The sequence below is a fragment of the Phlebotomus argentipes genome, unplaced genomic scaffold (assembly GCF_947086385.1).
Source record: "Phlebotomus argentipes unplaced genomic scaffold, Phlebotomus argentipes genome assembly scaffold_18, whole genome shotgun sequence".
Taxonomy (NCBI): domain Eukaryota; kingdom Metazoa; phylum Arthropoda; class Insecta; order Diptera; family Psychodidae; genus Phlebotomus; species Phlebotomus argentipes.
The window spans coordinates 3,030,988-3,055,769 of record NW_026776177.1 but is presented as its reverse complement, the minus strand read 5'-3'; the positions used below and the strand labels follow the sequence as shown (position 1 = coordinate 3,055,769).

The following is a 24,782-nucleotide window of genomic DNA, read 5'->3' as shown; positions in this document are numbered from 1 at the left end:
AGTTTCGAAGATTATTCCTTGAAGTGTTAAAAACGAAGTGTAATCTTTCGGTGTCAATTTTACACCGAACACATTTTATTACAGCTTAGTAAGGCTCTTCGCCGCAAGGAGTCGCTTCGCTGAGTGAAGAGGTGAAGTTGCATCAGCTGCGAAGCTGAGCGTCCGGTTGTGTTTTTTGGCATGGAAATATTCGGCTAAATAGCAACACGAGCGGTGAGATTGTGGATATTTTTGCGAGTTGAGACATCAAGGAGAGAAAAGAAGTTGAATGACTGGCAATTTGCCGTGTTATGGCAAGACTTCTCAGCACTGGTAGACTAGCGGCAAAGATCACGCAACGACTGAGTGACTTCACAAGGCAGGTACAATTTTCCACTGTTTTCTCCCGTTTTCCACCTCATTTGCGCATTTTTTGTGTGTCTGCAGAGGAAGTGTGGGGAATTGCTGGCAAGGAATCAGGATGGCCACGAGTGGAGAGCACACAAATCGGCTGATTAATGAGAAGTCGCCGTATTTGCTGCAGCACGCGCACAATCCCGTGGATTGGTATCCGTTTGGCCAGGAGGCCATCGAGAGGGCCAAGCGGGAGAACAAGCTCATCTTCCTGTCCGTGGGCTACTCCACGTGCCACTGGTGTCACGTGATGGAGAAGGAGTCCTTCGAGGATGAGACAATCGCGAAGGTGATGAATGACAACTTCGTGAACGTGAAGGTTGATCGGGAAGAGCGTCCGGACGTGGACAGAATCTACATGAGCTTCATCCAGATGACCAGCGGAGGCGGAGGCTGGCCAATGTCCGTGTGGATCACGCCTGAGTTGCGTCCCATCATGGCCGGAACGTACTTTCCGCCCGTCGATCGCTGGGGTCAGCCGGGCTTCCGGACGATTCTGCAGCGGATGGCGGACAAGTGGCGCCGAGACTCGGGCGAGCTGGAGGGATTCAGTTCGTCCGTTGTCGCGGCAATGCAGGAGAGCCTGAAGATGGCTGAGAACACGTCGGATGACTTGGCGATTGAGGAGAAATTCAAGGAGTGCACGAAAATCTACAAAGGTCGCTTTGACGGCGTCTGGGGAGGATTTGGCCATTCGCCAAAGTTTCCCGAAGTCTCTCGTCTCAATTTCCTCCTCCACGCTTTTCTGCACGCGAAGATCTTCCTCGGCAAGACGGACGAGGACATCTTCCATTCCGTCTCGTACACGCTGGAGAAAATCTGCCACGGAGGCATTCACGATCACGTCTTTGGCGGCTTCTCGCGCTACTCCGTGGATCAGAAGTGGCACGTGCCGCACTTCGAGAAGATGCTCTACGATCAGGCGCAACTCATGACGATTCTCTGCAATAGTTATCGCATGAGGCCGCGGAAGCTCTTCCTGGACGTCGTGGACAGAGTGTTTGAGTACATGTGCAGTGATTTGAGGGAGTCTCGAGGGGCATTCTTCAGTGGTGAGGATGCTGACTCCTTTCCCACTCATGCGTCGCCGGAGAAGATCGAGGGCGCTTTCTATGCGTGGTTGCAGAGTGAAATTGAGGAGGCTTTCGAGGAGAATGCAGGGAAACTTGCTGAATTCTCCTTCAACGCCCTGGAAGTCTTCTTGCATCACTACTCGGCGAAGGAAGAGGGCAATGTGGATCACAGGAGTGATCCTCATGGACATCTTCAGTCGAAAAACATCCTCATGATCACAGGATCTGTGCAGAAGACGGCGGAACACTTCAAAATATCCGTTGAGGAGCTCCAGAAGATGCTCAGCATCGCCAATGAGTTTCTCCACGGGATTCGCAACAAGCGTCCGCGGCCACATCTGGACGTGAAGATGGTGTGTTCATGGAATGGGCTGGTTTTGACGGGATTGTCGAAGCTGGCGTCGCTCAAGGAGTCTTCAGTGCAGGAAGATTGTGGCAAAGTGGCCGGAGAACTGTTCAAATTCATCCAGGAGAACTTCTTTGACCACGAAGCGGGGAAGCTGAAGAGAGTTTGTTACTCACCAAGTGAGCAGAGCACCTCTAATGCTCCCATTTATGGCTTCTTGGATGATTATGCCTTTATGATCAGAGGTCTTCTGGACTACTATGAATTCTCCCTGAGAGAAGATGTTCTGCTCTTCGCCAAAGACTTGCAGGACATCCAGGATAAATTGTTCTGGGACGCCGAGAAGGGCGGATATTTCTACACGGAGGCCAATTCGGACAATTTGATTGTGCGGATGAAGGAAGACTACGATGGCGCTGAACCCTCGGGCAATAGCATGAGCGTGAAGAATCTCCTCCTGCTTGGCGGGTATTTTGATAGCAGTGATTATCGCGATAAGGCCAAGAACACTCTCAAGCACTTCAGTGCAATGAGTCACTTTGGATACGCGCTGCCGGAAATGATGTCTTCGGCTCTGATTCACGACACTGGCGTGAATGAGATCGTCATTGTGGGTAAGTTTAGAGATTAATCCTTTGCCCTTGAGAGACAGAATGTTGATTGATTCACACTCCTCCTCAGGTCCTGACAATGAGGCCAGCATGGAATTTGTCAAGGTGATCAGAGAATTCTATATTCCCGGACTGACGATCTTCCGTGTGAACACGGACAGTGCGAAGGAGTTTGCGAAGATCAAGAAGGACACACACAAGATGCTCAATAATTTGCCCACAGTGCACATTTGCTTCAATCAGACTTGTTTGCCGCCTGAGACGAGTGTTGACAATGTCAGGCGAATCTTGGCGGAAAAGTACACAAGTCGCAATTGAGGCAATTTCGCCGAAATCCCCTTTCTTTTCCACCCTTCGAAAGGTTAGAGTTGAGAGAGAGTAAATTGTTTTATGTTTTCGCATGTGCGATTTTGCAAAAAGGGATTTTTTCTCAAAAATATTTATGTGTAAATAATGCATTTTCCCAACTATATTGCGCCCTCATAAATAAATGAATCCCTCAAAATATGTGTCCTTTTTCCTCTGCCTCAGAGACCTCAATAAAAGGAATAATTACGAAACGACCATGACCATTGCGGAAAGATGGGTGAAAGAGAAGAAGAGTGAAACGGCAGCGAAACGACTCAATAAGGCGTCGAAAGTGTTGAGCTTTGCAAAGGTCCAACTATATGCAATGGACGGGAAGGATTTCAGGAAAACACATGTATTTGTTTAACAGATAAATATGGAAATACAAAAGGAAGATAAATAAATGGCATTTGATATGATGTTTTATGGTTTTTCAGCACAGAGAGAAATTCCGGAGTAAAAATCTCTTTCTAGAATTAAACGCGATCAAAAGACTTTCCTTCCTCCTTAAACAGGTCTTTAATTCAGGATATTTTCAATGTATTTGAGTGAAAAGTGTTATCGATGCAATTGACACGAGAAACTCTTGTCCAAGGGGCAGATATTTCAGTCGGAAGTGGTGTACAACATTGTAGAAGTGTTAGAGAAGTGGAAGTAGTAAAATATTTAAAATCATTGCATAGCAAAAGCTTCAGTTTCAACAAATTGAGGCATTTCTTAATTAATTTAACTTAAAAAATCAATTTTATTGAATTTTTAGGTTAGGTGATTTATATAAAACAGATTCTGGTAATTAAATGATCCTCAAAATCATTAAATTTATGTTTAAACTGTGAATAATTCTCTTTTTCTTGAAAAATTTGAGCATTTTTCATCGAAAAAATTTCATATTGTCCGAGAAAAAGTTTAAAAGTCAACCATAACCTTAAAAAATATTATTTCAGTCTAGAAGAATGTTTCTTTGCATGATTATTTCCGCGGTTTTTGCTTTAAAGTGACTAATTCAACCTCATTATCTTGAAGAAACATTCAAAGATTCACTATATTCACTAATTTCCAGGTTTGGAAGGACTAAAATTAGTCAAAGAAGGATATTTTAAGTCGAATTCATAACCTCACAATTTTTCAAAGCATTTTCTGAAGGCAAAACTTAGATTAGATTCTGATAAGTCTGAATTGAGTGTGAGAAACAGTTGAAGAAGTCTGAAAAGCGATGAAAAATGCCTTTCAATAGGTTAAGGAGTGTTAGGAAGTGTTGTAAAGATTTGAGGCATATTATTTCCTCCTTGTCTTGTCCAACAAAGTCAGAGAATTGAACATTCCGCTGAGATCCTTTGGCTCAGGAGTGAATGCCTCATTTGGCCTCCGCAGAGTGAGAAAGAAAGAGGCGAAGAGGACGTATTTTTAATAATCGATAGCGACCTTCTAGTAAATATTTTACAATCTCACAGAAATTGGTTGTCCTGTGAAACTCCGTGGCAGAGCGATTGCCTTCGCCCAACATGCTAAATTGCTACCGATAGGCCAGAAACTATGCCATAAAGGCGATGCGGACATTCGTCATTGTTGGCCGAATGTCATGCCCATTTGCTCCACCTCCGAGGACTGCGGCGGGACCGGCAGGGATTGGAGAAATTCACTGTTTTGCTGTATTTCCCTAATTCAGGCGTAAAATGTTGTGAATTCTTCGTGGAAGGAACTACCGAAAATAGAGGACAACACTCACCGCGGGGGTGGTAAACTATATCGATGGGGTGTTGAAGATGCGGGACTCCAAACTTCAGTTTACACTCAACCGCACAGTTTAATTTTTATGGTTTTCGGAACACAGGCACTCTCTTTGTCCTCCTCCCCCTGCCCTGGAATTCCTCCTCCGTCGCCGCCGCGCATTTTCTCCTCACTTCGCCACTTCCGACGGCGGAGGGAAACTTTCACTTTGCCCGCGCGCCGGGAAAATCAGCTCAGAGCGTCTTCAAATTGCTTCAGTGGGCTTCCAGCAATTATCTTCTCTCACTCTCGCGGGGTCTATAAAGTATTTTCGGTAAATTACTCATGCCTCACGAAGAAATTTATCCTCAAATTATGTACAGAGAGACAAGGGGGAGATAATGTGCCACAAATATGTACACCACTTCCTCACACTTCCACAGATTCTGTGCTGAATTTCAAACACTTCGGACACTTATGAACGTCTTTAGAGTCATTTTCAACTGTTTTTCACACTCAATTCTGACTGAAAATGCTTTGAAAACTTCTGAACAAATTGTGAGGTTATGAAATTGGTCTTAAAACCCTTTTTTGACTAATTTTATTTCTTTCAGACTTAAAAATGAATAAATATAATGAATATCTCAATGTTTTTGCAAGATAATTCAGTTTAGTTTCCCACTTTAAGGCACAAACCGCGGAAATAACTAAGAAAATAGACATTCTTCTAGACTGAAATATGTATTTTTGAGGTTATGATTGATTTTAGGGATTTTTCTCAACCAATATAAAGTTTTTTTTGAGCAAAAATGCCAAATTCTGTCGAGAAAAACAGAAATAATCTCAGATATTATTCCCAGAGCAATGTTTAATCACTAAAATCTGTCTTAAATCAATCACATAACCTAAAAAAGCAATAAATTCTATTTTTTTAGCAAAATAACTTTGGGAAATACCTAAATTTGCTGAAAAAAAGCTTAGACAGTGCGAATACTTAAAATATTTTAACGATTTTAACACTTCTAATCCGTAACACTTTCGTGAAATTGTACACCACTTCCGACCACAATAGCTGCCCCTTGCAGAGAGACGAAGAAGCATCTCAATTCTCACTCAGGGCATATTTGCATACTAAATTGTGGAGAAATCGTGCTCAAAGTGGTGCTTATTAATTGTGTTTTGTGTGTGTTTATGAATTAGGAATTGGTAAAAAGTCACTCTAGAGGCTCCAAGATAAACATTTTATCTCTGGATAATTTTCCCACCTCATAAAAGGGTGTCTTAATAATTCCTCGGCATCTGAATGTGCCGGAGCGCCGAGGAAAATATCTTGATTATCTGGTGGAAAAACCTCCACAGTTTCCAATTAGTGCTGGTGAAAAGGACGCAGAGAAAATATATAGCATGAAATGATCCAATTAGCGATTTTCATTACGTTGTGAAAATGGTGAAAATAGAGGAGAAAAAGCATCCATTCGCCCTAAAGAGTCTCACATATATTCGTCCAATATTGCGCCACGCGTGAAAGAGAGAGAAAGGGAAGAAAAGATGTTGGAGAGGGAAAATCACCTCGTCAAGGTATACAAATGCGTTGGCATTTAATAAAAGCGCCAAAAAGCGAATGAGAAAAGCCCGTCCAAAAGATAACCAAACACACAACAAAATGAAGACATACACTTTTTTGGATAAACATATAAATTGCATTGAATTTCGGGCAAAAGTGGGTGTGCTTATCTGTTGGCTTCTGATACGTATCAGATAATAAACAGTTTGAAATTGTACATAAGCAGCATAATTGTCGATTATAAAGCTCATAAATGTCCTAATCAAATATCCTCCGCTTCTTCTTCTCTCTCTCTCTCGTGCCATCAACGGCAAAACTTTGCCAACAATAATAAATTGTCAGAAAATTGCTCTGGGTTGGCTTGTGAAGGAAGGTGCGAGGGATAAACTCGGTGAATATATAACAATTATATATGGAGCAATTACGGTACGTTGCATATATATGCCTGTGTAGATGGAATTTTCCGCCCTGGCGCTGGGGCAGAGCTTTCGGGGGTTGTGGGGGGGAGAGAATAAAAGCTCATAAAATGTTCTTAATGCATCCTTTCCTCCCCGTCCCAGACTCGCTCAATATCCTCATTCCTCTCGTCCTGCTGCGCGTCTCTCCGACGGGAAAGGCGCTGCCGCTTATAAAATCCTCAATGATTAATAACTGAGCGGCGGGGGTGCGGAGGCCAGGCCGGGTATTTCCGCCCCACCAACCCTCGTTGGAGTTGGAATAAAGCTCCCCGTATAATATGGTACATTTCGCCTCATTTAAAACATTATTTCAGATTATATGCTAACTCCCCACTATGTTGCTGAATATAAAATGGATAAAATATTTATCGAATCCACCAGAGTCGCTTATCAATTCATCTCGGGCGCACTTCTGCCCCATTCACTCGTCCGCCATTGGCTGGCGTCTCATCTCGAGGCTCCGCCCCTCAGTCAGACTCATCCCTGCCTGCCCAACGCCGACTTCACTGCGCTCAGCCAGCCGAACACTCCACGCCAGTGACCAGTTCTTGTCGGTCGAACGCGAGCGATCGTCTGTTCACTCTCCCTTCGCCTATCATCGAGTTTTCGTACATTTTCCAGAGTGATCCTCCCAACCCTCAGACACTATAATATCCTTCAGCGAGAACCTGTGGACGTTTTCTAGCCAGTGTGTTTGTTCTGTGGACATTCTTTTGAGCCTCCTTTTCGCGCCACAGTGAAGAGGTGGACAGAGAAAAATGCAAGGATTCCATGCATATTCCCTCAACACACCCAAGAGAGATCAGCAGCAAATTATCATTGATTTGATGCCTTCGCAATACACAAAGTCTTCCACTCCGCCACCCACGCCGCCACTAAACGGTAAGCATCACCCCAAAAACGCTCACCCAAAACCGTAAGAAACCACGTGCGACAAGTAACTCTTTATTGCACTGGCTAAAATCCCTCCTAATATGTCGTAATAGGATTAAGTTTACAATCATTAAAGGCTTAAGGGAAATTTTTACACAGGTAAGAAATGTCCTTATAATGATGTACGAAAACTCTACAACACATCGCCAAGAATCTTCAATTACTGCCCATAAGATTTGCAGAAGCGTTTTGAGGCTTTTTTTTCTCGGAAAAATTAACAGATCGTTCATCACTAATTATTTTAAGAATTCATTCCGAGAAACCAAGTGTAAATTATCTCTGAAATACCCTTGCCAAAAGCAAACCTGCAGCAATTCATCTTAAGCCTAGTAATTGCACTTGATCATCAACTTTCATCGCCCGGCATTCGATAATAATTAAGAAGAATTTTAAAGATTAAAGCCCAACTCGTGAAAGTGTGAGAAATCTGTGCAAAGAACAGAAATAGCATTTATATTGCTGGCCAAAAACTAAATAAAATTCTCGTGACTCTAGATCAAGATGAGCACATTCCATCTTTTCATATTTTACGACCCTTGCGCGGCATATGAAAATGCCGAATATTAATTGTTTCTCTCTTTCGGCAAGAAAGCCCACAAACATTAGTTAATAAGAGTGCGCTAATATTGCTAAATGAATTTTTAAAGTCTCTCAAGCTTTCGTATAAACGAGAATTATTAGTTTATAAATGGTCTTAATTTACACGAAAGACCAGAAACAGCAAACACTAATTTTACGCGATTAAAGAATTCAAAATACTGCGACGTTTGAAACACGCGCAGCCTCTTTTAACACGTTTTTTTTTTCCTTGCTTCGGCCGTCCAGATCACCTCGGGGGCCAAATAACCGATAATAATTTGTGGTAATTGATGAAGGGTTCACCGCGACGCGGCAAAAGCGGAAATGGTGAAGGCTTCCAAGTTTGATTTACCATTTAGAGACAGTCATCCAGACTGGGAAATGATGCTCAGGATAAGAGATGTTAATTTAAGAACGGCTGATTTCACTCCTGCACACGAGAGAATAAAGGCGGTGATGAATCAAAAGATTTGCACTCTTCAGACTCTGTCAATTTAATACGCGTAACAAAATCGTGCGATAACGCCGTAAGAATCTTAGCGCATTATCTCATTTGCGCTGAAGTTATCGATACCAAGGGGCAGATATTAAAGTCAGAAGTGGTGTACAGCTTTGTGGAAGTGTTTGGGAATTGGAAGTGATCAAATATTTGGAATATTTGCATAGCAAAAGCTTCAGTTTCAACAAATTTAGGCATTTTCTAAAAAATATTACTTAGATAAACAAATTTTTGCTTTTCTAGGTTATGTGATTGATTTAATACAGATTCTGTCGCTTTGAAAACCCTCAAAGTCATTAAATTTGTGCTTAAAATGGGATTATTACACTTTTTCTCCACAGAATTGAGCATTTTTTATAGAAAAAAAATTTGATATTGATTGAGAGAAAGTTTTAAGGTCAATCATAACCTTAAAAAAAATGTTATTTCAGTCTAGAAGAATTATTCTTTTATTCAACCTCAATATCTTGTAGGAGCATTCAGAGATTCACTATATTCACTAATTTTCTAGTTTATTAAGTTCTAAATTAGTCCAGAAAGGAATTTTTAAGTTTAATTCATAACCTAAAAAGTTGTTCTGAATTCTTTAAAGCATTTTCTGAAGGCAAAACTCTAAAAAGCACTGAAAAATGCCTTTTTTAGGCGTTCTGAAGTGTCTGAAGTGCTGAAGATCCTGCAGAGAAATTGTGAAAGTGTTCGGAAGTAGGGTACAAATTTCAGGCATATTATCTCCCTCTTGATCGATACAGTTTGCATGCCATTTCCTTTTCTAGCACAATTTTATGGGAAAAAATAGTTAAAACTGACATTTAAAGGACTAATTAGTAACTTTCCAATGAGTGTCGATAAGTGTCGATAACTTCTTTCAGTCCAATAATCTCAGGATTTTATCAGACAGCTTATTTCTAGCCAAAATCGAAAAGTTTATTTGCGAAGCTTGAGAGGAAAAACTGGTAAAGATTCCAGTGTCTCAAATATTCTACCGTAAATAAGTGTATTAGGAACACGTGCTCAGCTAATTCAGCAACACATTGAACAAAGAAATCCACTTTGGGCTCATAAGACGGCAAATCAGAAGGCATTTTTGCATGTTTCCACTTCAGATCGACTAGACAACGAGACTCTTTCTGTCTTTTTGGCTTCCTTCCTCAACTCGAGTGGCGCACGGAAATTGGTCGCCAACACTTTTAATCGCTCTTCCTTTTTCCCACCGGATCATCTCTCTCGCCACGAAAATTGTCGGAAGATGGTCGAAATCCGGAAATGATTTAATAGGCGCGCATTCATGGCGTGAATTGGTTTCAGCGAAATTTCACTGTCAAAAGGGAGGGAAAAAAATGTGGGCAGAATGCGTCGAAAATGCCAAATTAGTAATACATAATTGTCAATATAGTGATAAAAGATAAAAAAAATCCCCATGGTGTACCTAATGATGGTGTAATAAAATAATTTACAAGTCATAAATGGTCGGTAAAAATCAAAGTTGCTGCGATGCCTTGAAAAACTTTTTCTCCCTCGGCGCGGCCAACATTGGCCTGTTTCGGGGCTCCTTTCTCAGTATCTCTGGTCTGTCTTTTGGGTGACTTTGGGGGTTTGAGGCTCTTTTTCAAGAACAATAAATTTCTCCTTAGACTGACCGAGTCCCGTTAGATGCAATAAATTCTATCCTTCGCACAAAAATATGACTGCCGAACAACATGCAATCAGCATAAAGCTAATCCTTTTAGTTCATTGCTCAGCCCGTTTTTCTCCAATTACCACTCGAGCACCTTTTAAGGAGATTAGGACGAAAATTCGATTACGACACATTATTGCCAGTGTGTGTGTGTTTTTTCACCGACTCAAACATGAGTCACACGCAGAGTTTCCACCTGCTGATTTTCATCTTTCACCCTCTCCCCGGTCGCCCTTTATTATTTTCTCTCCGGCTCAGATAATCCCTTCGCTTCCAGCTTATGGCTTCTCATTTTCCCCAAATGCTTGACTGAAATCCCGGGAGGAAAATGTATATTTTTTTTCCACCCTCCCTTTTGGGCACATTATTATTTGAATTTTGCGCGCCGACGAAAAACGGTCTCCCTCTTTGGCCATTTTCCACAACCCCGCCGCCGACGTGCTTGCTTGGGTTGGGAAAAATCCACCGTGTAGCCATTCTTTCACCATTTTCGGGAGGCGTAGCATAGAAGATTTTCACGTTTGAGACAAAATCCCATTTTCACCACTCTCTGGCGCCGCCCTCAATGGCTCCTTCCCGCTTCGCGCGCAACCTCCGGAACCGGGGAAAAGACGTGCGAGCGGAGCTGGAAGAGACGCTTTTCCCTCCGTCGAGGGCGACACAATTGCTGTCTCTTCGCTTCTCGTGGCATCAAATATTAACACTGGTCAATCGCCCGACTTCAAATTGCTCAGCACTCTCACACAGTCCGATAGCCTGATTTCCCTTCTGGCTGACGAGGAACTCCTTTTCTGCCTGATGCATAAAGTATCGGAAATTTCTGGCTTCGTGTCGGAGAAGATTTGGTCATATATTAAGGAGAATGTATGCTGATCAGCGATGAAGAAAGTTATTGTTTATCTTGTTCAATCCAATCAAACATACAACAAAGAAGTTTCAATAAAAATTCACTTTGATTTTCCCTTAAATTTTGCTGTTGTATTCAAAGAACGATATTATTGAACATAAATTACAACAAATCACGGGGAAGATAATATGCCTTAAATCTGTACACCACAATTTCCTGACACTTTCTAGAACTTCAGACTTCATGGATTGTTGAAAACAAGACTAAAATCAATTAATAACTGGGATTTAACTCAAAAATGACTGAAATCTAACCGAAAACTAACTGAAATCTTACTCACAATTTTAAAATTCACGTTTTCATACAATATTTAAGGAGTTTCGTCCCCTAAGAATGCTTAAATTATCTTCTTTTTTATTTCTAACTCAAAATCGAAACAGTTTATTAACAAAAATTGAGGTTATGTTTCACTTTAGCATTATTTCTTAAAATCACAATTTTCATTGAATAAAAAGACACAATATTTTCAATTAAAGCACTAGAATTTCTACTTTAACATGTTATTTAGTCTTAAATTTATCAAAAATCCAGAAATAAAACAATAGAAGTAAAATAATCAGCAGAAAATCAAAGCTGTGAACCAAATATTGCATAAATTGAAACACTTTCACTTGCTTAAACTTGCAAATCTGCTGTAAATAAGATTGTCCAACTGTCTCTCTTTGCAGATGGCTCAAATTCCAGCACGGACAATCAAAATGCTCCCGCAGATCCGTCGGTGCGAAGGTACAGAACGGCATTCACGAGGGATCAACTCTCGAGATTAGAGAAGGAATTTTTTAAGGAAAACTACGTCTCACGACCAAGAAGATGCGAATTGGCGGCTCAACTCAATTTACCCGAATCCACAATAAAGGTTGGTTTTCCATACTCTCTATTTATTCAACTGTGTGGGGATGTTTTGCAAAAGAAGTTTGCCAAAACCCGTAAAATATCACAATTTATGCACACTTGAGCAAAAATCACACTCGCAATCTGACCAAATTGATTTCTATCGCAGTTGAGAATCAAAGTTATTTCCCCATGCTTTTTGGCCAATTTAAGGGATGTTTGAGCATAAAATTGCAATGAGTATCTTTGTTGGGCATCGCCAGAGTTGGCATTTTAAAGTCGTCCTTGTGTAGGATAATTGGGTGAGGATTAATTGCAATCCGAGGCATTATCAATGACATGTGCCTAATGGGCTCATTGAGATAAAAGTTTTCTTCTCTGGCGTCAATTAATACTCCATTAAAAGAAGTAAACACTTCCGGCACTCTCAAAAAACCCTTCCCTTCGACAGTCTGTCGACCAATGAGACTCTTGAGAACTCCTTCACAGGCTCTCATATAAAATTCTCACGATATTTTTGACAACTTGAAGGAGAAGAGAATGATTTTGGAGCGTTTGCGGGTGGACAAAAATAGAATTCATTAGGAGTAAATGTTGAGTGAAAAGATGATCAATTCGACAGTTGGTATGAATAAAAAAAGCCACAGTGACATTTTTCGAGGTTTGGAGGTGTGAAATGTGGTAAAAAAAATCCATAAAACTAATTTTTCCATGCCGTCTCAAACACACTGGATAATTGTTTCTCAGGCATATTGAGTGCCACTTTAATACCAACATGATTTAACTGCTAAGGAATATAAACAGTCATTCATTTTACATAAGTGAGAGGCAATTTTTCCGACGAATTTCCTCTTTTAGGAGGTCTCTAAAAATCTTCGCTCTTTGCCTCTTGTGGGCGTCAAAGCGTCGTGAGAGAGAGAAGAAAAGAAAAAAAAGACAAAATGGGGGGAATAAATTGAAGAGACAATTTTACAGTGAGGCGCAAAATTGTGGCTGAAGAAATTGAAGACGATTGATCGAATCCTTTACACGATGTTTAATAAGTGGGAGCAATTTCACGGTTTCCTTTTTTCCGCTTCGTGAGGAATAAACTCTCCTAATTGAAACAATGGTAAGATTATGATGCTTCACACAATGGTTGTGCCTTTGATCTCACACCGGCCAAAGACGGTACAATATGATATGCTGAGGCCACTTCGGGGCATTTATTGGGCATCCAAGAAGCAGAGACAGAAAGAGAGAAGACATACAGATATTCAATGTATGTGATAATGAGTTTAACTTTTCGGTTACAATGTATTATATTTTTCAAGAGGTATAACTCGAAATTCTAAATAAGCTGTTAGCAGTTAATAAAATATGTATAATTGGCAAGTGATGGCTAAAGCGCGGCTACCGAAATAAAGACATTTTATAATAACACTTTGCCACATGGGTGCTAAGTGACCAAACCTCGATATTCCTCTGTGTTCTTCATCAATTTCCATAGTCAAAAAGTGCCTTTGTTTTCAACCACCACGATTCATTTTTATCACACCATCAATGGCCGGATGAAGAAAAAGGCACGACTGTAATTTTAAAGTCATCATTTTGTGTCATGCTTTGATGGCATGCGGAGTCTGGGAAGAAGAGTGTGTGTGCAATATTGCTAAGAAATCTCTCAAATTAATAATCATGTGACAAGGCTGTCCAGTATTCCACACACACACGGCATAATAAAAAAGACGCACCATGACGAGTTGCGGCAGAGCTTATTAGTCTACCGACTGCAAACATCCTTCCCAGAAGCAATCGTGACTTCTTCCCACCGCCCAAGGACGCTTTCTAAACGACCCTCTCTCTCTCTGTCGCTCTCTAGGTGTGGTTCCAGAATCGACGGATGAAGGACAAGCGGCAGAGGATCGCCGTGGCCTGGCCGTACGCCGCCGTGTACTCAGATCCCGCGTTCGCCGCCTCCATCCTCCAGGCGGCCGCCAACTCCGTGGGCCTGCCGTACGGCTACCCGCCAGGACACCACCTGCTGCCGCAGCTGCCCGTCATCTCGCCGCAGCTCTCCTCCAACCACTTCTCCTACGGCTACCGCTACGCCCCGTACCCCATTCCGCAGCGCTCCGGGCCGCCCATGCCGCCCTACCCGGGCTCCATGCTGCCCAGCCACCAGGACTACACGCCGCCCATGACACACCCGCCGCACACGCCGCCGCCGCACGACATGCAGAGCCCCGCGTCGCCACACTCCGACGGCGTCTCCCTCAGCCCCGACATGAGCAAGCTGGAGCCGCTCAAGTGCATAGCCGAGCAGCCGCCGACGGACCTGGGCGGCTGCCAGACCAGCCTGCCGAAGCTACCTGAGAAACCAAAGCTATTTAAGCCCTACAAGTCAGAGATGTAAATACAGTTCCCAAGTGTTTAGCCGATATTGGAAGTATTTGAGTGTAGTCTGTATGTGCTAATTGTAAAGATAAAAAAAAGAAAAATAGGTGATCCAAATTAGGGTACGAGCGAGATTGAGGAGGCAATTTTACCATTTTAGTGTAAAATACTGGAATAAACATGAAAATCGCATTGTTCGAAGATGTCACATTATTTACTCGACGGTCAAAAGGAGCTCCTCTGTGCGTCTCTCTTTCATCTTCTCACCCTGTTGACACTACACGGATCGCCACTTGAGACATCTAATTAGTCTCAGGACTACTGGAGTCCATTCAGCCTCTCAGGCTCATGCCATTCTTCCTTCTTCCGCACTTCTCAAGTTTCCAGAAGGCGCTCACTTCCATGTAAAGCATGCGAGAAGAAAGAACTGCTAAAAACCATGAAGAGATTTTGCTGTTTAGTGTTAAACACACAAGTTAGGCGAATAATCATCATCCTGAAGATATTGGAAAGGTGAGGATTGAGTGCAGAAGTCGCAAGTGCTCAAAAACTTACAATATTCTTTGGATTTCCTTTGATTTTCACGCAGAAACAATCGTAATATTACTTTTTCTAGGTTATGCAATGAATCAAGAGCAGATTTAATGAATTATTTGTATTGTTTCACATCAATTCTTATGCTCAAGTGGAAGAAATCGTTAATCATAGACAAAATTAAGCATTTGCATGCATTATTCATTAATAATTAGAGTCTTTAATGCCAAGAAACACTTTAAATTGTGCTAAAGTCGAACATAATCTCTAAAATAATCATTTAGACTCGGAAAATGTTAATTTTGAAACCTTTCTGGACGATTTTACTCTGAATCAGCAATTTTAAGTTCATTGGCAAATTTAAAGAGTCGATTTTGTGATTTAGAAAGCTTCCAAACGGAGTCTTTAAGGATTTATTAGTAATATTTTAGGGTTATGGACGAAAAATACATCCAAATTAGCGGTTTCAAGTAGATTTTTACAGAAATATCGAAGGTTTGTACAAATTAAGAGCATATTATCTACCTCTTGGTGAAATGTTCTGTTCAATCCTCACGTTTTCCTTGAGTTTCCACTGAAAATTCTCCAAGAAGATGTAAAATCGTCTCTTTAATCGTGTTGAAATATCATTTTAGACGGTTTAAAGGTGAGAGAGAGCTTCAGCGTGCTTTGCAAAAGCAACCCCTTGAGTTGATGGGTTAAATTGTACCTAAGATTTCCCCGGCCGGAGCGGTTCTGCCGGCCAGAAGTGCCCACGAGGTGTCGGAGGGTCTTGCTGAGGATGCAAATCGACGGACTGAGCTGCCACATGTGGACGGATGAAGAGCATCCCATCAATATCAAGCGCGAGAGTGTCTTCCTCTGCAGACAAATGGCCACACAATGAATAATCGGAATCTCTTTTTATCGCCCGCCCAGCATCCGAAAATGAGATAAACAAGGACACGGAGCGGCAGAATGGGGGAGAATAAATGTCTATTATGTGTAACTAGATAAACGGCGGAGCAATTAAATGGCATGTGCAACCAAATAACGTGTCTAATTGCTAAATTGCCTGCCTATCGCCCAAGTATTTATTGGATATTGCGAGGGTGGAATATTGTCACATTGATTGCGCTCCTCCTGTGCGAGGGAAAATTAAATCACTCACCCTGTATTATCCTGATCGCACAATTAAATGCCTTTCGCTCGACGTCAATTTGTGGTCAAAATAATTAAAATGCCGCACCGTTTGTCCAGATCATTGTTGTCCATCTCGCTTCCCAGGTGGTCAGCCTATTATCGGGATCGCAGGGATGCATTTACGCAGGCAATAAAGAGTCTTTAGCGTGGTGAACAAAGCGCACACAGGAAATCTCTAGGCTAGATAAATCGATTTGTTGGCCAAGAAATCGATAGAGAAAAAGTGATTTTGCGCGAAAAGCGGCAATAAGATAAACGATCAGAAAAAACTGATTTATCTCAAATTAATAAAGCGCTTCGGTTCATTCAACCCTCCATCAAATACTGGGGGATGTTGTGTTAACAACAGATTTCGCCCAGTTAACTCTTCGTCCCCTTGACAAAAATCAACCCTCTGTCGCCCCGAGAAAATGCAGAGATAATATCAAATTATCCAATTGTAATTCTCTCTCCGTGTCATCTATCGGTGTATCAAAATAATAAAAACAGTATCAAGTTGATAAATATTTAATAGGGCTGTATTTTTCTGCCATCCCTTTCGCATAACACAATTATAATTGACCCGATCTCCTCCTCCCTTTCTGTCCCGCCGCGCACAGAAGGAGGAATTATGGAAATAGCTGAGAAAAGGGATCTCAGAGATACAAAACTCTCATCTCTCTCTCTCTCACCCTCACTATGGCCATCATACGCATATTTTCATAAAGATTCAACATCATTTCACATCAATTTCATACTCATTTTTATATTCATGCGCGCGCGACGAGAGAAAAACATTTCTCATTTCGGGGGTTGCGATGTTATGAGACGCGCAGAGCAATTTCACCCCGAGGGTTTTGGGCAAAAATGGAAAACATATTTTCCACTTGTGATTATTCAACAATAAAAAGGGGTGCGTGTTTTTTATGTCATCCTCCAATTATTGTTCACTTGATAATTTGTTTATTTTGACAAAGAAGAGCCCAACACAGATGGGAGAAAGTCAGATTCACACCCTCAAAAAACGTGCAGGGATTTCAATGAAAGGGGCTTTATTTAATTTTCTGGGGTATTAGCATTTAAATCCCAAATGATAGCACCAGCAGAAGCTTCCTCCTGGCCACTCTCTGTCTCTCCCTCTCTTCTGGCTGTGCGCCTGATTGGCTTCATGAATTTTTATTGGTGCACAAAATTGGCGCAATAAAAGTCTTTTCAAAATCTCTAAAACACAATTGTTTTTACTATTTGTAGTTATTATTTAGGAAAATTATTTCACTAGAGAAATGAACAAAATTACGTGTTTATTACAGAATTTATATTTACCTTCTGAGATCTTTTTTTTTAAATATTAATGCAAAATACATGCGAAGAATTATTCAAGGGGGAAATAATGTGGTCTACAGCTCAACGGAAGTTATTGGGAAGTAGAAGTGCTCAAAAACTTACAATATTCATTTTCTGAGTGCTTCTTTTATTAATAAATCATCCCAATTCTGTGGATTTCTTTTATTTCTCACTTAGAATCAATCATAATATTCCTTTTCGAGGTTATGTGACGAATCTAAGACAGATTTAGTGAATAATTCACATTTTATCACATCAATTCTTGCGCTGAAGTCGGAAAGATCGGCAGTCAGTGGCAGAATTAAGCATTTTCATACAATAAACATTAGTTTTCTGGACATTTGATGCCAAGAAACACTGAAAATTGTACTGAAACTCGAACATAACCTCAAAAATAGTCATGTGAACTTGGAAAAATGCTTATTTAGAACACTTTCTGGATAATTTTGAGTTGATTTTCACTCTGAATGAGCAATTTTCTGTTGATTGGTAAATGATAACAAATGATTTTAAAGTTTTTAAAGATGTTTCGGTAATATTTTTAGGTTATGGTTAGAGAGATACTTCAAAAGTGCTTTTATATGGATTTTTCCAGAAATATTGGATAGAAACTTAGCAGATTCATTATAATTTGATATTTGAAAATGTTAAGAAAATATGTACAGAATTTAAGCATATTATTTTCCCCTTTACATGTGTATAATTGACGCTACATTTTGCCATTAATCCGCTTTATTCGCAAAAGTCATGAGAAAATGTTCAGCATTGCAATCAAATTATTCATTGATTCACTTTTTGTCTTCATATTTTGTCTCGAGATTTTTCAGCGGATAATTTTCAACTCTTTTTCACACCATGGAATCTGAGGAGTGTCAAATTTACCAATACGAAATTTCTCAAAATGTCTTTTTGCAGTCGAAGTAAGTGAAAGAAGTGTTGAAAAAAGCTGTTAAATCCACTTTTCAATGCTGATAATTTCTTCTCTTCAGCCTGCAAAATCACTCGAAATTCTTCCTATTCCTCAACGATGCCCTAAATCCGTCGATCTTCTTCAACTTTCTCCTGCCAATCGTCTCCGGGATGGACAAGGATGTGTTCCTGAGGATGACTCTTGGCGGTTTGGTGGCGGATTACTGCAGTTTGCTGATGAAGTGGTTTCTGTCTGAGCCTCGGCCGCATTGGTGGATTCATGAGAACGATGGGAAGCGCCTGAGGCTGCAGCAATTCGACGGGACGTGCGAATGCACTCCCGGATCGCCGTCCAGCGAAATTATGATCACCGCTGCGCTGTTCTTCATCCTCATCAGCTCACTCGAGAAGCGATGCAGCTTGACAAAGTGCTGCAATCGTCTTCTTTGGACATCCTTCGTGGCTCTGATGATCCTCCAGACGATCGGCCAGATGTTCCTGGGGCTGCACTTCCTTCATCAATGCATCCTGGGAGCAATTGCAGGAACCATCATTGGATGCATCTTTTCCTCCCCAAAGTTCATCGACAGTGTCTTCAACTTGTCCAGATACAAATCTTCTCTCCTCGTCATCGGGATGTTTGCCACTGACTGTGTGACATATTCACTGTTGGAATTCTTTGGAGTCGATCCGAATTGGTCAACGAGAATGGTAAGATGTTTTATTGTCCTTCTATTTCGTCAAATTAACTCACAAAAATCCTTCTCTAGTCTTTCATGTATTGTGAAAATTCTGACGCAATTTTGCCAGAGTCGCTCATAATTTATTCTCTGATGAGGAATTTGGGAATCTTTATCGGACTAACAGCATTTGTGCCGCTCAGCAATTGCAGGTGAGTGAAAAGAGGGAAAGAATCCACAGCAAAATTGCTGATTCTGCCTTTCTTTCAGGCCATGCGTTGTCGATTGCTGCGTGTCTTCCTTGTACACCATCGCGAAAATCACTGTTGGACTGCTCATTTTCCACTATATGCCTCGACATCAGGGAGTCTACATCTACTACATAACCACAGTGACTTTCTACGCTATGTACTACTTCCTTTTGTACGGCATTTTCAAGCTGAAATTACCGACAAAACTCAAATTATTCGCGGGAAAGGCGGGAAGTGAATAATGGCGGGTACGAAGCCACCTGGCGTGAAAAATTGTAATCTTGACATACAGTGACATTAGAAGAAGAGCAAACAATAATCGTGTTTTGACTAGGATTTCTGCAAATAATACCACATTTACAAATGAAATAAGCACAAAAATGCCCACAGTAATCGCCCTAGATGTGTCTCTATCGATGTCGAGGTGTGTTTCGACGCAGGGCAGTGAAAATACGACATATCATCAATTGGCGATAGCGGCAGTCAATCAATTCTTGGATCATCTCTTGGCCAATAATTCCAAGTTGGAATTTGTATCTCTGGTAAGTTTGCGCATGTGAAATAGCCAAGTGGTTGATTTGTGTGTGGAAATGTGAGAAAATTCGTCATTTGGTGCTGAATTTGAGGGTTTCTGGAAAGGTAAACAAGATAACCTCACATTCGCATTGCGGTGTTATACGGCGCATTGGCCATTTTCGTGCAGTTTATACCACTTTCTCTGCATCGACCGAATCGCGAGAAGCTGGGAAACGCGAGAAAAATCTCGCTTTTGCGCCTCAATTTCGCGATATAGCGCACAAAAGGGCTGGTGCTTGTGATAGTGAAGGTGATAGTGTTGCGAAAATTGATCAATCACGCAGAGATTAGGCGTAAAAGGTGGGGAAAAGGTGTTCTCCACGTGTTTGAGGTTAGAGACTGCTGTCATATTTGGAGGCGCATTTGGGGCGCAGCACGCGTACAATGGAGCCGGAAAATACCGTAACGACAGTCGCACTGATATCACCGTACACTCGAATCCGACTGGTGTGCACAGAATCGCCCTTTCTCAAGCCCTACGACGACGACTTGAGAGTCCGGGAGCAGCGTGAGTCTGGGCTTTCCCACTCAAACTCCGACTCGGACATCTCTGAGAATGACGACAAGTTTTGCGTGGATGTGGACTTTCTGCGGAGTCTGGATCCGAAGGAGTGGAAGGATCAGGATCACTATGCTGTGCTGGGATTGAAGAGTCTCAGGTGAGTTGGATTTGGAGGCTTTCTCAGGAGGATTCTGGCTAATTTCGGGGTGTTTTTTCTCGGCAGATTCAACGCCACTGAGGAGGACATTAGGCGAGCTTATAGGAAAATTGTATTAATTCACCATCCGGACAAGAGAAAAGCTAAAGGCGAGGATGTGAGGCAGGATGACGACTATTTCACGTGCATCACGCGCGCTTATGAGACTCTTGGCACGCCACTTAAGCGCCGCTCCTACGATTCTGTCGATCCGGAGTTCGATGACAATCTGCCAACGGAGGCGGAGGTGAAGAAGGACTTCTTCCGCGCGATGGGAAAGTCCTTTGCGCTGAATGCACGCTGGAGTGAGCGCAAGAATGTGCCGAGCGTGGGCACAATGGAGTCCAGCCGGGAGCATGTGGATCTCTTCTACAATTTCTGGTATAATTTCGAATCGTGGCGCGAGTACAGTTACTTGGATGAGGAGGACAAGGAGCGCGGCCAGGATAGGGATGAGCGACGGTGGATTGAGAAGCAGAACAAGGCGATCCGGGCGAAGAGGAAGAAGGAGGAGATGTCCAGAATACGTGCTCTGGTGGATTTGGCGTACAATCACGATCCGCGCATACAGAAGTTCAAGCAGGAGGAGAAGGAGCGCCGGATGGCGGCCAAGAGGGCGAAGCAGGACGCCATCCAGGCGCAGAAGGCGGAGGAGGAGCGACTGGTGCGCGAGGCGGCGATGGCGCGCGTGCGGGCGGAGGAGGAGGAGCAGAAGCGCATCGAGGGGATTCGGCTGGAGCGTGAGCAGCAGAAGAAGGCGCTGAAGAAGGAGCGCAAGATCCTGCGCGATCTGGCGAAGAGCAACAACTACTTTGCCGGCGACGACGACAGGACGCGCGTGAAGAACATGGAGGGCGTGGAGAAGATCTGCGAGATGATGAAGGCGCTGGAGCTGCAGGAGTTCAATCGGGAGCTGCAGTCGGGTGGGCAGGAGGTGTTCCTGCGGGTGCTGCGCGAGACGGAGGAGAAGCTGGAGGAGGAACGCCGTGCCATGCTGACGAAGAACACTTCGTCCACGTCTCTCAACACAGCCCTCCGGATGGTGGACAAGAACCAGATGTGGGGCCCGGAGAACATGCAGATCCTCATCAAGGCGGTGAATCTCTTCCCGGCCGGCACGGCACAGCGCTGGGATGTGATTGCCAACTTCATGAACATGCACTCGCCCACGGCGGCGGAGCAGAAGTACACGTCGCGCGATGTGCTGAACAAGGCGAAGGTGCTGCAGAGTGGAGACTTCTCCAAGAGCGTGCTGAAGGCGCAGGCCAATGAGAATGCCTTTGAGAGCTTCGAGAAGACGAAGAAGGATCTCAAGGTGGTGGACAATGCGGAGATTAGTGTGAAGGACGAGGCGGCGGCGGAGCCCAAGAAGGCGGAGAGGGCTGAGATGAATGGGGCGGACAAGGAGGCGCGCACGTGGACCAAAGAGGAGCAAGCGCTGCTGGAGCAGGCCATAAAGACGTATCCCATCTCCACCCCAGAGCGCTGGGACAGGATTGCCGAGTGCATCCCCAATAGGACGAAGAAGGAGTGCCTGAAGCGCGTGAAGGAGCTCGTGGATCGCGTGAATGCCAAGAAGGAAGCCCAGCAGAGTGTCAAGTGACGAGAAGCTAATCAATAAACTGTTGTTTTCCACCAGGAGAAGAAATTTTGCGTCTTTTATCTTCTGCTTTACGCCCTGATTTTGTCGCTTTCTCACTGGTTTCTTCCTGCTTCCTCTTGCAGGTCATCTACTCTTCCCTGTACGAAGTTGTGGTGGACTTCACCAGGGACTATGACGCCATCCGGAAGGCTCTGGGCAAGGTGGATCACTATGACAAGACGTGCCTGGAGAATGTCCTGCACGCGCTCAACAGCATCTTGCTGACGAATTGGGGCACGCAGAATCACTGCCAAATCCTGGTCTTCACAGATTGTGGCCTGGGCTTCGGCTCCACGTCCATTGACAATGTCATCCAGCGGATTGTGACCACGAAGCAACCGCTGCCCTTCGCCTCGCCCAGCAAATTGAACTTCATCTGCCTGGGAAACACGTTGGACACGCAATTCCTGGACGCGACGAAAGTGTACCAGAAAATGCTGGACATCAGTGGCCAGAAGGGTCAATTGTTCATCCCGAAGGCGATAGAGAATGTGGAGTTTGTGAAGATCAAGAAGGAGGACAAGTACGGCTCGTCCTCCTCGAAGGAGGACGACGTGGTGAAGGTGGAAATCCCAATTGCGCCCGGATTGACGCGCCAGAGCGTCCGCGAGATGACGGAGCGCGTGTGCGAGATGAACTACAGGCAGTTCGATGCCATCCTCAACTGTGGCAGCTACTTCAAGCTGGAGTGTCCGGTGCTGATCTGGCCGCCGCCGCTGCCCTACACCACCACCGATCTGCTGGGCATGGAGAGCACGAGGCACATCTCCCGGAAGATCGAGGTGTGCGGCTTCATCAACATCTCGGACATCGGCTCGCCCATGTCCGTGAGTCGACACTTGCTGATGCCCAAGACGGAGGAGAAGCCGGTGAAGAACGAGAAGATCCTGCGCACGGGACGCCAGGGCGGGGATCTGCTGTCCATGGACTATGAGCGTCTGGAGGCGGAGATCAAGAACTTCTATGCGAAGGGCGAGACGAATTCCGACGACGAGGGCTCCGGCAATGCCACGTCCAATGAGTCCACGCGCGAGTCCATCTGCGTGCTGCTCCACGGAGCGCTGAAGATTGAGAATATGGCCGCTCTGGTGCTCCTGGGCGACAACTGGTACGGCTTCATCTACTCCTATGCCGACAGCAAGAAGAAGTCCAACATGATGCTGACGATTCTGCCGCCGGGAGCGGATGTGGTGCCGTGGCTGGGCGATCTGCGGCTCCTGGGCACGCTGGAGGATCTGATGCACGGCGAGGCGATGCCGAGCTTCCCCGTGAAGCCGGACAAGAGGAGCTACTCGCAGAACTGCGTGGTGTGGATCAAGCAATCCGGCCTGCAGTCGGACATCCAGAAGGTGTTGCGCCACGCCAAGAAGCTGCCCGAGAAGACGCAGCACTTCTACAAGGAGCTCAACCGCATCCGGCGCGCCGCCCTCTCCCTGGGCTTCGTGGAGCTCCTCGAGGGCCTGGCGTGCATCTTCGAGCGCGAAATACCCACGCTGCCGCCCAATGCCAGCCCGGATTGCGCCATGCAACTCAAGCACGCCGCGATGGAGCTGAAGAAGTTCAACCTGAGTCGCGACATGAAGCACTCGATCGTGCCGTATCCCACCAAGTACAATCAATAGAGGACGAAGTGGGTGACTCTTTAAATTAGTATACATTTTCTCACAATTATCAATAATAAATAAAAATTCAATAGGAAAATAAGTTGTTAAGAAAGATGCGCATAATTTCGAAGATCTCTCAGCCAGTCTTTTCCGTTCTGCGAACAAAAAGAGATTCACTCATACTGCTTACGGTGCCTTCCGCTTGCTGCCCGCCCGCGGGGGGCGCGCCAGGGAGCCGGGATCGCTGGAGCGCGTCTCGTCGATCAGTGTCTCGAAGTCCACCACGTCCTTCGTCTCGCCAGCGGGCGCTTCCTCCTCGTCCAGGCGATGGAGTCTCATGTGCGTGGTGAGGGCCTGTCGCACGTTGAACGTCCGACTGCACATCTCACACTTGAAGGGTCTCTCCGCCTTATTGTCGTGGCCATTGATGCTGCAAAGGAAGCGCGAGGAGAGCCTCCTGAATCTGACCATCGCCAGAAAGGGCAGTGACAGCAGCGCTTACCTCTCACTCTTGGTCGTCTCCTTGGGCGCCTGCTGCCCCCTGGCAGTGCTCACCTTGCTCTTGCGCTTCTTCGCACCACTGCTACATTCAGCAGCCTTATTTTTCATTATTTTTCCAAGTGAAAATCCCGAAAAACGGGAGTGATGCACTTTTTCCTCGCCTCCTCCTCAGCAACTGTCAGCCCGTACAAAAAACCCTGCGAGGTCAACTCCCCACTGGCATGCCAGCACGCCGGGAAGACGTCGCGCGACGACGCGCCGAATTCCGCTGGACTTGTCCGACATCGCAATGTTCATTTCACGAATTTGCTGCCTTTTTGGCTCTTTTTTCAGGTCAATGGAACTCAAACTTCTAATTAGCAATCTAGTTTGCTAATTAATCATTCTCTGTATATGCATGAGCGCTGCAGTAAGCAAAATCCGCAAAATCTATTTTTATTCTGTGTTATCACAGCAAACGCCGCCATATTGCATTGAATTAATTTCGCATCCTGAGAAGAAATCAATTAGGATTATGATTTAACCCATTCAGTCCCTTTTGTTGATCCTCTGATAGCGAAGAGGCCACAGTAGCGCTTCTGCAAG

The 24,782-nt window shown here is 44.0% G+C and overlaps 6 protein-coding genes across 8 annotated transcripts; 5 read left to right on the top strand and 1 right to left on the bottom strand.

Moving 5' to 3' along the window:
* The first annotated feature begins 105 nt into the window (after positions 1-105).
* LOC132260550 (spermatogenesis-associated protein 20) lies at positions 106-3,190 on the top strand. 3 transcript variants are annotated; one of them, XM_059758752.1, is made up of 4 exons: positions 106-358; positions 427-2,426; positions 2,494-2,784; positions 2,957-3,190. In XM_059758752.1, the coding sequence occupies exons 1-3, from the start codon at positions 291-293 to the stop codon at positions 2,739-2,741; spliced, it is 2,316 nt and encodes a 771-aa protein (XP_059614735.1). In that variant the 5' UTR covers positions 106-290; the 3' UTR covers positions 2,742-2,784; positions 2,957-3,190. The 3 variants fall into 3 exon arrangements, with proteins under 3 accessions (XP_059614735.1, XP_059614734.1, XP_059614736.1); XM_059758751.1 differs by having other exon boundaries at positions 2,494-3,190; XM_059758753.1 differs by having other exon boundaries at positions 106-362; positions 2,494-3,190.
* A 4,059-nt stretch (positions 3,191-7,249) lies between these two features.
* Positions 7,250-14,476, top strand: LOC132259948 (segmentation protein even-skipped). The gene is made up of 3 exons (XM_059757792.1): positions 7,250-7,382; positions 11,762-11,949; positions 13,783-14,476. Exons 1-3 carry the CDS (start codon positions 7,259-7,261, stop codon positions 14,314-14,316), a joined length of 846 nt encoding a protein of 281 aa, XP_059613775.1. The 5' UTR covers positions 7,250-7,258; the 3' UTR covers positions 14,317-14,476.
* Positions 14,477-18,191: 3,715 nt separating this feature from the next.
* LOC132260909 (glucose-6-phosphatase catalytic subunit 1) lies at positions 18,192-19,418 on the top strand. Its single transcript, XM_059759304.1, has 4 exons — positions 18,192-18,256; positions 18,326-18,956; positions 19,016-19,137; positions 19,196-19,418. Exons 1-4 carry the CDS (start codon positions 18,192-18,194, stop codon positions 19,416-19,418), a joined length of 1,041 nt encoding a protein of 346 aa, XP_059615287.1.
* Positions 19,264-23,796, top strand: LOC132260569 (integrator complex subunit 14). The gene is made up of 2 exons (XM_059758782.1): positions 19,264-19,718; positions 22,176-23,796. The coding sequence occupies exons 1-2, from the start codon at positions 19,557-19,559 to the stop codon at positions 23,712-23,714; spliced, it is 1,701 nt and encodes a 566-aa protein (XP_059614765.1). The 5' UTR covers positions 19,264-19,556; the 3' UTR covers positions 23,715-23,796.
* LOC132260568 (dnaJ homolog subfamily C member 2) lies at positions 19,889-22,098 on the top strand. The gene is made up of 2 exons (XM_059758781.1): positions 19,889-20,411; positions 20,478-22,098. Exons 1-2 carry the CDS (start codon positions 20,137-20,139, stop codon positions 22,051-22,053), a joined length of 1,851 nt encoding a protein of 616 aa, XP_059614764.1. The 5' UTR covers positions 19,889-20,136; the 3' UTR covers positions 22,054-22,098.
* Positions 23,766-24,399, bottom strand: LOC132260571 (zinc finger protein 865-like). The gene is made up of 2 exons (XM_059758784.1): positions 24,199-24,399; positions 23,766-24,126 (listed from the first exon to the last, which is right to left on the bottom strand). The coding sequence occupies exons 1-2, from the start codon at positions 24,303-24,305 to the stop codon at positions 23,883-23,885; spliced, it is 351 nt and encodes a 116-aa protein (XP_059614767.1). The 5' UTR covers positions 24,306-24,399; the 3' UTR covers positions 23,766-23,882.
* Positions 24,400-24,782: the final 383 nt, after the last annotated feature.